Below are 10773 nucleotides of genomic sequence, written 5' to 3' on the forward strand. Positions count from 1 at the left end.
GGAGGGGAGGAAAGGAGCTGATTTGGCGCATTCCTGCCGGCGCCGGGAAAGGCGGGGGCAGTCCCGGGGGGCGGGAGAAGCCGGGAGAAGCCGGGCAGGGCGGGAAGGCGCCGCGGGGGCCGATGGGTAACGGAGGGAGAAGGCGGCGGCGGCGCCGCGCGCGCGCCCCGGCGGCGGAGGGGAGGGCGCGTGCGCGGCTCCTGCCCGTTCCCGCCCCAGGCGCGCGCGGGAGCCGCGGCCATGACGGGCAGCGATGAGGGCGGGAGCGGCCCCGCGGCGCCCCGCGCCCGGCCGCGGCTCGGAGCCTCGGCGTGAGGGCGTCTGTGCGCTCCGCCTCCTCCAGCGCCTCGCCGCGGGGCCGCGCCGACATGGCCAGCCCCGAGCAGTGGGAGAGCCTGCAGCCGCTGCAGCCGGACGCGTTGCGTGTAAGTGAGGTACATGGCTGGAGGCGCTGCCCGGGGATGCGGAGAGGGCGGGACGGCGCTGCAGCTGCGCTCCTGCCGCCGAGCTTGTGAGGGGGCGGCCGAAAGCCCGGCCTACGTCTCTGGGCGGGAAAGATGCGACGGGCCGGGCAGCGTGGTAGCCGAGAGGAGCATTGGGGTGCTTCCCTCCCTCGTGGCGTTGGGGCGGGCTTCCCGGGAAAGGTGCTGGAACGCTAAAGGATGGTTTTTCTCGCCTGTGTCACTTACAGCCTCTTAATCGAGCTAAGTATGGTGTAGCTAAGTATGAGAAAAGGGGACACAATGTGTTTTCTCCTCTTAACGTCTGTGATCGTCTTACATGCAGCTGCCACCGTTACCTTTAGCAATGCTATGAAGTGGTTTGCAAAAAAGTCTATTTTGTAAAACTTTAAAAAAAAGGTACATGTTTTTTAGTTTATCGTGACGGTGCATGCTTTTAATTTTGTGATATATTTTAAATACATTGCATTTTTCCTTAAATTAATCTTGTCAGTTGGGCTAAAGGTTACTTGGTAGTATTTTCTTAAAGCCGTGAAAGAGTTCACGTAAGTTTTTTGGTGGGTAATTGAAGTGATGATTGTAAGAAGCAAATAGTGTTTGGCACAGCTTCTTTATGTGGATACTTAGATGAGTTTACAGTGGGTGATACTTTCCTGAATCAGCTTCTTATAAACAGGGAGGTCAAAGATGTGGTAATCATTAACAGCCTTGCCTGTGATGGCCATGGAATAGTGGGTGGGAATTACATCTCTGCAGGTAGCTCGGTTTGCAGGCAGCAGATGGGTGGGATCCCTGGACAAGAGGCCATGAACTGCCCAACCTTTGGGATGACAAAGGGCAGGCAGGAAGAAGGTGGCACTGACCAGGTGAGTGGAAACTGAGGGACGCAGCAGAAGCCATGAACTGCCAATCCTTTAGGTAACAAAAGGACACAGAGGTGGTGGCACTGCCAGGGTGGATGAAGAGAGATGCATGGGGAGACACAGCAGGAGCAGAGAACTCAGGGCAACATTTACCTGAGTAGACTATGAGGTATAAAAACTTAGAGCTTCCTTTATTGTGAATCCCTCTTTGGAGGTACCAGCTTGGGCTGTTTATTCACCGTGAATAAATTGCTTTATGGAGAGACATTTGAGACTCTGCAGTGGGAAACCTGGGGTTGAGCCACTGAGGAGTAGCTCACTGAAGCAGTCCACCATGAAGAGGCTTCAGTCCCAGCAGTGACAGCATGAGACTTACAGGGAATCTCATGAATGGTCAGACTGGGAAGTTTTCTTAACAGTGGGATATTCAAGGAAGGTTCGTAGTAAAGTGCAGAACCTGGATTCCAGCTTACTCAGTCTTCAAGACTCCAGCTTATTCTGCCAAGAGGTAGGTTGAAATTTTTGGGAAGGCAGCTTTGGAAGCTGGAGGAGCTGAAGAGATTGGGATCAGTAAGGAGAAACACGTTTCATCATGACACTCATGGCAAAAAGAGCAGGACAGACTTGAAGGACAGCCTAACGAACAAGGATAAAAAGTGCCTGGACACGCAGATATGATGCTTGGAAAGCCAAAGTTGTAGTGTTGAAACTAGCAAGGAATGTCAAAGGTCACAGTACTGAAGAAATTTTCCTGTCTGACCATTCAAGAGCCACTCTTGTCAGTCACTCTCACACCACCTGAGCTGGGACTGAGGCCCCTTTGCAGCTGCACACCCACACTCACACACCCAAGGTCCCCTCACCAGATTAACCCCAGGTTTCCCATAGCAGAGCCTCAGACATTTGGACCCTTAAAATACCTTAGTCTTGGTACAACAGCTGGAACAGGGACCCCAAACAAAGGAAACCTTGGGCTTGTATAAATCTATATTGGGTTTTTGTGGTCAGATTTTGATAGCAGGTGGGGGGCTGCAGGGTGGCTTCTGTGAGAAGCTGCCAGAAGTTTCCCCCATGTCCTGCAGAGCTAATTCCAGGCAGGTCCAGGATGGATCTGTCACTGGCCAAGGCAGAGTTCATCAGAGACAGTAGTAGTGCCTGTGTGATAACATTTTTAAGAACGGGGAAAAAAGTTATTATACAGTTGTTATTACAGCCAGAGAAGAGTGAAGTGAGAATATATGAGACAACAACTCTGCAGACACCAAGGTGAGTGGAGAAAAAGGAGGAGGAGATGCTCTGGGTGCTGGAGCAGAGACTCCCTGCAGCCTCAGCTGCAGCCCATGGAGGAGAGCCAGGCTGGAGCAGGTGGATGCCTGAAAGGAGGCTGTGAACTTGTGGGCAGCCCATGCTGGAACAGGTTCCTTGGAGGGATCTGTGGAGCCCATGCTGGAGCAGGCTTTCTGGTAGAACTTGTGAGCCTTGAGCCCTGCTGGAGCAGGCTGTGCCTGAAGGGATGCACCCTGAGGGAAATTGATGGATGTTGGAGCAGTTGGTGAACTGTTGCTGTGGGATGGACTCATATTGGAGAAGTTCATGGGGGGCTTTCTTCTGTGGGAGGGAACTCCACACTGAAGTAGAGGAAGGATTCTCCACCCTGAGCAGCAGCAGGAACAGCATTTGATAAACTGGCATAACCCCCATTCCCCTCTCCCTGTGCTGCTGGTGTGGATAGGGTAGAGCTTGGGGAGGGATGGGGGAATTGTGTTTTCTTAAGATATGTTTTATTTCTCATTATTCTGCTCTGATTTTATTGGTAATAAATTTAATTAATATTCCCAAGCTGAGTCTGTTTTGCCCATGATGGTATCTGGGGAGTGATCTCTTCTGGTCTGTAGCTCAGCTCATGAACTTCTTGTTACATCTCTCCCCTGACCACTTGTGGAGGGGAGTGATAGAGCAGCTTTGGTGGGTGCCTGGCAGGGTGTGTCCTAGGGCCTGGTGTTAGGTGGAGGATGTGAGGTTTATGGGCTGGAGGAAGGGGTCATCTAACACCTCATAAACCCAGGAAGTTGAAAATCAAGAGTTAAAGCCTTGCCTTTACCCTGCAGTGGTACAGGCTGGGGATTACCCTGCTGAAAGGACCTGGGGGTCCTCATGGACAGTGGGCTAAATGTGCACCTGCATTGTGTCCTGACATTGAGACATATGAGGCTGTCTTAGCAGGAGAACAGTAAATTGAGGGAAATTATTGTTTTTCTTTCCTTGGCATATGTTAGATTGCCCTTGGAATGCTGTTCCTGTTTTAGGCCCACTAGGACCAGAAGGCTGTTAATAAGCTCCTGAGAGAACTTGTTAAACTACTGCAGCCCTTCAGTAAAATCACAGCATATCTTGAGTTGGAAAGGACCCATAAGGATCATCAAGTCCAACTCTTGTCCCAGCACAGGACAATCCCAAGAGTCACACCATGTTCCTGAGAGCATTGTCCAAGAGCTTCTTGAACTCTTGGTGCTGTGACTGCTTCCCTTGGGGAGCCTGTTCCAGTACCCAAGCACCCTCTGAGTGAAGATCCATTTTTCTAATATCTAATTTCCAAATTTCCCCAGACAAGTTTCATTCCATATTTGCAAGCAAGTTAAGAACTTTAAAGGTTACCAGGTATTTTACAGTTGTACACGATGGGCAGCTGAAAGGAAATGGCCGTGAATTGAAGCAGAAGAAGCAAGAGAGGTTGCAGCTTGCCTGGGCATCAGCGAGTTCAATGGTGTTTCCTGTTTTTGAAAACAGAGTGAGTTGTGCTGAGATGAAGGGCTTAAAGTTCTGGCAGGAATTAAAAAACATTTATTCCTTTTATCTAATGACACTTCACAGTAATAGCTGTTGAGTTGTCAGAACTGTGATGGCTGTAACATCTAAAGATTTGAGGATTTCTGCTAAAGAAGCTCCCTCTGTAGAAAGCATTTTATGACAGTTGTTTTTTTTCCCCTTTTTTATCCTCAGGCACCAATGATTGACCTGAATGTGCACAAGGACACCCAGCTTGTGAAAAGTAAGTTGCTCTGTGTCATGGATAAAAATTAATCTTACAGTATGTCATGCCTTTTTACAATGTGACTACAACGCTGTAGACAAATGAAAAATTATATTTAATATTAGCAGAGCAGGAAGAATGCTGAACACTGACTGAAATAACAGATGTGAAGCTATAGGTTCTTTATAGTTTTTTCTCTTCAGATCTGTTGCAAGTATGCCTTCCCATTGCTATATAAAAAATAGTGCACAGGAAAAGTGAGGGAAAACTGGAACAACATACTGCCAAATGTTGCATTTCATCTGGTGTTAATAAATGTAGAAATAAACTTGAGTGAATTTCTGGGTGTTGGGTTTTTAGGGGTTTTTTTTGTTTATTTTCTCACCAGCTAAATTACTTCACACCTTTGACAGTAGCACAGTCCAAAACTGAGTTGTTGAGCCTGTCACTTTGTGTTAAGGAGTGCACAAACTTGCAGCCATGGAATGGGTGTGATATGTTATGAGTAAAAGTGTGTATCTCATTCATCTTGGGAAAAATACTGATGGTTGAAGTAAAAGTGTTGTCTAGGGTACTTTGTTTACACACTCACCTTTTCTTGAAGCATTTGACTGGAATATTGCTGGGGACACAGGTTGATCAGATTAAATACTGGGTTTGCTTTACAGGAGAAAAGACAAGTAACAGCTGAATTTGACAATCTTTTATTTGCTAGTATCAAATAAGCGTGTGCATACCATGACTTTTTCACTCAGAAGTGGGTGCTTTTTTGTGCTTTTTGCATACATAAATAACAATCTCAAGTTATTCATCAGGGATTTCTGCTCTTTCTGCAAATATGGTGGTAATGAATACACATAGCGCAGGGATCTCTTAAACCAGGGTGTCAGGGCAGCTGTAGATCTTTGTTGTATTAGTAAATCAAGCAATGGAATGACTAGTTCTTTTGCCCTGAGAACAGATAGTGCAAACAGTTTGTCTGCATACTGAATTCTTCAGTTCCAGAGCAGATAGGTCCTGTGCAGGCTGAAACAGTCCCGAAGCCAAGCTGACTTGTGAACCATGCCTAATGGTTACATGTGAGGTCTGCTGGTTAAACTGGACCAAAAAGATGTGAAAAAATACTCTAATAGTGTCATGCAGCAGAGATAGAGCTGTGTTTCTCTGGCTGCACCTCAGCACGGTCTATAGTTAACCAAAGGTTTCATTGGTGTTTGGTCAGTGATCTGATCCCATGTCCTGTAGAGCATACAGTTACTCAGTTATTAATATCCATACTAGCAGTGTGGAGTCATGAATGTTGAAAGCACAAAAATGTATGCTTGCTATTTAGATAAAAGCATTGCAAACAAATGAAGGTATGTGTAGTTAATATGCTTTATATGGTGCCATTGCAATGTAAGCATTAAAAACTGCAGTGCTTCCAGACTTCTACCTTCATTGTTACTTCATCACTATCATATTTTTTACTTCATGCTTATGTAGTAGCTTACCCTAATATATTCTAAAATATTCTACCAAATCTTTACAGAAACTGTGGACATCAAAAGGCCTCGATTTGATGCATCCTTGGTGCTTTTGACACGAAAATTTATGGCTCTTCTCAGAAAAGCTCCAGACGGTGTCCTTGATTTAAATGAAGTAGCAAAAACACTAGGAGTACGAAAACGGAGAGTGTATGACATCACCAATGTGTTGGATGGCATCGACTTGATTCAGAAAAGATCTAAGAATCATATCCAGTGGATGTGAGTTGGCTTTGAAGCTTCTAGTTTCTGAAACAGTAAATCCCAACAGTGTTGAGTAATGTTTATAACTTTGAGAGTATCTTTAAGCATATTCAGTTACTTCTCATAGATAGTATTTTAAGTTCTGTTTCCTTCCTTATGCTATGTGAATTACCTAATACATTAACAAGTATCAAGTGTGTAAGTACATGGAAGCATATTTCAGCAGAAAAAAGGATGCCAGACTTTCTTACTGTTTGCTGTTAGTATACTTGATGTTTGATAAATGTGCTTTTATTTATACAAACATGCTAGACAATTTTCATATTCTTCTAGAGGTAACAGTCTTGACCAACTTATTGGAAGAGCACCAGAGCCACAGAACCTTAAAGAGGAACTTTCTGACTTATCAACCATGGAAGAAGCTCTGGATGAATTAATCAAGAATTGTGCTCATCAGATATTTGAACTAATAGATGACAAAGAAAATGCAAAATATCCTTTCAACTCTTGCATTATTTTAACACATGATTTTGGTTGCACATACATATCTAGTAAGAAGTGTAGGCTGATACCACAGGTATGCAGTACTGCTTGATAATGAGTTTTATAATAGCAGACTTTTGATTATTCTGCATTTGAGAAGGCCTGTCCTGTGCCTTGCTTTGCAGTATCATGGAGAGTCTAGCCTGTCCTCGGAGGAGTGTTGCTTGTGTGTCCTTTCCACTGCAGAAGAGTGAAGTGGGGAATAGTCTTAGTACCCTGACCATCACCCTGTTCTCTCCATTTGAGTCACCTCAGGGGCAGGTTTTGACCCACCAGTGAGCTCAAGATGCTTAGTGAGGTGACAGAGAGGACTCAGAATGGAGTCCCAGTGGTCTGTTGCCAAGGAGATACAATGGTATGTTGGTTATATCCTAATACTCTTCTCTCTTGAAAGAGATTCCAGTGCAGTTCTGACTTCCAGATGGGTTTTGGCAATAGAAAAGAGATTCATTTTAATATATGGCATAAAGATTGAATTTTGGCTTTGAGTTACAATAAAATATTATTTCGCTCCCTTGTTTGGCAAGATGTTAAGGGATGTGCACAAATGAAATGTGCTCATATTCTTTATACCTTACTGCTTAAGAAAATAGTTCTACAGTGTCTTAGGAAATTATTTTCATGCAATTAGAAAACAGAGTGTAATTTCTGAAGAACAGTATTCCTTCGGCTTTGTAGACTTATGACAACATCTGTGAAGACTGGGGTTTTTTTATAACATTGAATATATTTCTAAAAGCCTTTTTTCCTTCCTGGAAATACAGAAAGGTATTTTTCTACCATTAGCTGATACTTCATTTTACAAAGCTAATATTAACCTCTGCTGAATCAATTTTCTGAAGTTGGTATTCTGCCTCAACATATCTTGATGTGTTCATATCATAAACTCTTGCTTGTGCCCATTAGCAAATGACTTTACATAATCCTTGACCAATGTATACACTAGCTTATGTGACGTACCAGGATATCCGAAGCATTCAGGCTTTTCAGGAACAGATTGTGATTGCAATCAAAGCTCCAGAGGAAACCAAATTGGAAATACCAGTTCCTAAAGACGTAAGTTTTAATGCATTTCTCCTAAAGAAACAAGAGTTTATAAATTTGATTTTTTGCAGCAGCAGTCAGTAATTGATTTCCAGTTACTCTGTCATGCAGATAGTGGTAGTTAAATGTTCTTGTGTTCCACTGAACAGTGCTGCAGGGATAGTAGTCTTAGAAGCTTAGTTGCTGTATTTTTCTTTTTGCCTAAATTACTAAGCCATAAATGTATCTGAGCTTTAGTTACCTGGTTCTGTTAGAGAGAATGGAAAAGCTGTAATAAAGTATGCAATGTACAGTATGGTTGGAAAAAGAAAACCCTTTTGTCACTCTAGTAGATGATATCTAGAGGGATTTTTCATGGAGTGGGGCTGTGCCCTGTCCTCACCCCACGGTGCAATACACAGGCTCCATTCTTGTCTCACAGAGGAGCCAGACCTTTGCCCCCTGCACCCAGCAGTGCTGCAGCTGCTAGTGGGGCCTGTGTACTGGGAGCCCACTGTTGGTAGTGCTCTGAGAGGGCAAATCCTGGAAGACAGCCTAAGATAACAAACAGAGCTTTAATTCCATTTTCTTTTTTGCTTGAGCATTTTTTATAATCTTCCCAATTGCATAGTCATTGAAGTTGCCTTGCTATGTGGATAGAAAGGTGGGGATATCTTAGGAAAAGGAAATTAATCAGTAGAACCAAAGAGTTAGATCCACTATATAGATCTCCAGTAGTTTCCCTGGTCTAAAGGAGCTATTGTCATCCAGTGGAGATGAAAAAGATACAATTCCAGATGCCTCCTGAAGCAATAAAAAGGCAGAATTTCAAAAGTTGTACATTGGCACCGAATATTTTCTCCATTGTGCATTAAGATTTATTTGCTCTGTGTCTTGCCACACGGTGTCTGTGGGAGGAAAGCAGTAGAAGTGATAAGGATTGGTTGCTTTACTATTTTGTTAAACCTTTGTGCTCCAGTTTGTTGTCGAATTCATGGCAATGTTTTGTCAAGTTTTTAAATTTTGTTACTCTTCCTAAACATAAGTAAGTCTTGGTCATATATCTGAAGGTCAATAGAAAGACTAAACAAATACTTAAATGCACATTCATTAAAAATGAAAGCTTGTTAGCTTAATTCTGCATAATAGTTGTTCTACAAATGTATGTAATGTCATAATTTGTGTGGAAGCAGTAGCAATTTTAAATAGCTGTATTTGTTCTGTTTTTAATCTGTTGTCTTTAAAATAAGTGCAAAAATAAATGTATAAGCTTTATTCTTTGAATTACATACAAGTTGCTGTTTTATAGGATCACATAGAAGTACATGTGAAGAGCACGAAAGGACCCATTGACGTGTATCTATGTGAGGTGGAAAAAGAGAATCCAGGTGCTGAAACTTGTGAAGATATGGATACTGTCCATATCTAGTGAAACTGAGACATCATTTTATCCTGATGAAGGTAACATCCTCCTTTTCCATTTTTATCCACATGTATTTTTTTTGTTTTCTTAAGATTATCATATCATTCTGATAAAGCTGTAAACTGTGCTGTTGAACAAGTGTAATTTTCAGAGCATAGATTGTGGGCCAAGGTGTGTGGGAGTATAGGAAATGCCTGGAAGAGAAGTCTGTGCTGTTGTGTTACCTCACAGCAACAGGATGTCAGAGAGTGAGGCACGTGCACAAAGAGCAAGGCACTCTTGTTCCCTGGCCTTTTCCTTCCTTTGCTCCTTGCTGGTTTCCTGTCAGAGCCCGTGGATGGAGCTCTCAGCTGCTGCACTACAGAGTCCTGCTCAGCTCAGATTGTTGCCATGAGGGTTATGATGCTGTTTTAAACAAGACTCTGCTGCTGCTCATTCCTGCCCTAAGGGAGGGCAGACAGAAGAGGGGACGTCGTATTTCAGTCTCCTAAAACAGGACTGGATGGGATAGAGATTCTGAAGAAGCCTAGTGCTGCAGGATGTTGTGGCATAAAAATAAATCTGGCAGGAATTGCAGTAGCTCAGAACACAGCAAAAGAAATTGTCTTTAGAAGTGCTGCTTTATAGGTGAAGGGGAGAGTTGTCCTTTCATCCCAGGTATTTTTTAAATTAATTTTGCTTGTGGAATAACTCAAAATTGTATTTTCTACAATTAGAGTAATCATATTCCTTTTTTACTTTCCTTTTGAAGTGAGATCTCCGATGGAAGAAAAAAAACCCATTTGAGATGCCAGATTAATTGCAACACAAGAATCTAATATAGAATGTAAATATCTGTGTTATAGGGCTTTTCCAAACTGCTTGGATCTGCAAACTTCCTAACCTGAAATGTTCCAAAGTGTTTTAAAAATCCAGCAGTGGATTAGTTTAGTGTTTTCACAGGATTGCTTATCCTCCCAAGTCAAAAGACAACAGTTTCTGGAGTTGCATTTAGGAGCTTTGTTTTCTTAATTGCATATGACCTACAGAGCTTTGGGAAAATGGTTTTTTACCTTAAAATTTTAATTGACAGAAAACAAAGATAATCAATTACTTCCAAAAATTAAGATTGGAGAACAATTTCTGGAGCGGTTCACCATCTGCATGAGAATGTATAAAATGAAGAAATGCACTTTTCAGTTCTGAGGCAGCACTACTAAGCAGGATTGTCAAACACAAGTGTAACAAAGAACTGGTGTATTGGAAGCCTTTGATATGAAGAACAAGATGTAAATATCCCAAGAGCTATGCTTTACACTGTGTAAGTGCTGTTTGTATCCACCTCTACATGAACTATGGTATCAACACTGAAGTGAAATAATTGGGCTTTGTGTACATACTTGTATCATTTCTGGGTAGTTACTGATGTACATTTATTGAGATGGTTTGCATTTCTGCCTCTGTACAGCAAAGAAATAAAATAAGCTTACAAAAATATGAAATATTTTCTATTTCTGTGAAATATTTTCTAATGAAACACATTGGGTTGCCTTTGCTGCAATTCACTGAGTGACTACAAGTGAAAAACTATGTGAAAATCTAAAATCTGTTTTACATGGTACTGTCAGATAACACTTAGATCTGGATCTAGTGATGCCACAGTACTTTAGCAATTTTCAGAAGAATGATCAATAACTACTTAAGCTGGTCCATTCCAGTT

At 42.7% G+C, this 10773-nt stretch overlaps 1 protein-coding gene across 3 annotated transcripts; it reads left to right on the forward strand.

Moving 5' to 3' along the window:
- The first annotated feature begins 213 nt into the window (after positions 1 to 213).
- E2F6 (E2F transcription factor 6) lies at positions 214 to 10555 on the forward strand. 3 transcript variants are annotated; one of them, XM_059467964.1, is made up of 8 exons: positions 254 to 425; positions 1218 to 1327; positions 4325 to 4373; positions 5887 to 6103; positions 6419 to 6577; positions 7570 to 7684; positions 8961 to 9112; positions 9826 to 10555. In XM_059467964.1, the coding sequence occupies exons 1-7, from the start codon at positions 254 to 256 to the stop codon at positions 9078 to 9080; spliced, it is 942 nt and encodes a 313-aa protein (XP_059323947.1). In that variant the 3' UTR covers positions 9081 to 9112; positions 9826 to 10555. The 3 variants fall into 3 exon arrangements, with proteins under 3 accessions (XP_059323946.1, XP_059323945.1, XP_059323947.1); XM_059467963.1 differs by lacking the exon at positions 1218 to 1327 and having other exon boundaries at positions 214 to 425; XM_059467962.1 differs by lacking the exon at positions 1218 to 1327 and having other exon boundaries at positions 229 to 434.
- The last annotated feature ends 218 nt before the right edge of the window (positions 10556 to 10773 follow it).

This window comes from Ammospiza nelsoni, chromosome 3 (assembly GCF_027579445.1).
Source record: "Ammospiza nelsoni isolate bAmmNel1 chromosome 3, bAmmNel1.pri, whole genome shotgun sequence".
In the NCBI taxonomy this organism is placed as follows: domain Eukaryota; kingdom Metazoa; phylum Chordata; class Aves; order Passeriformes; family Passerellidae; genus Ammospiza; species Ammospiza nelsoni.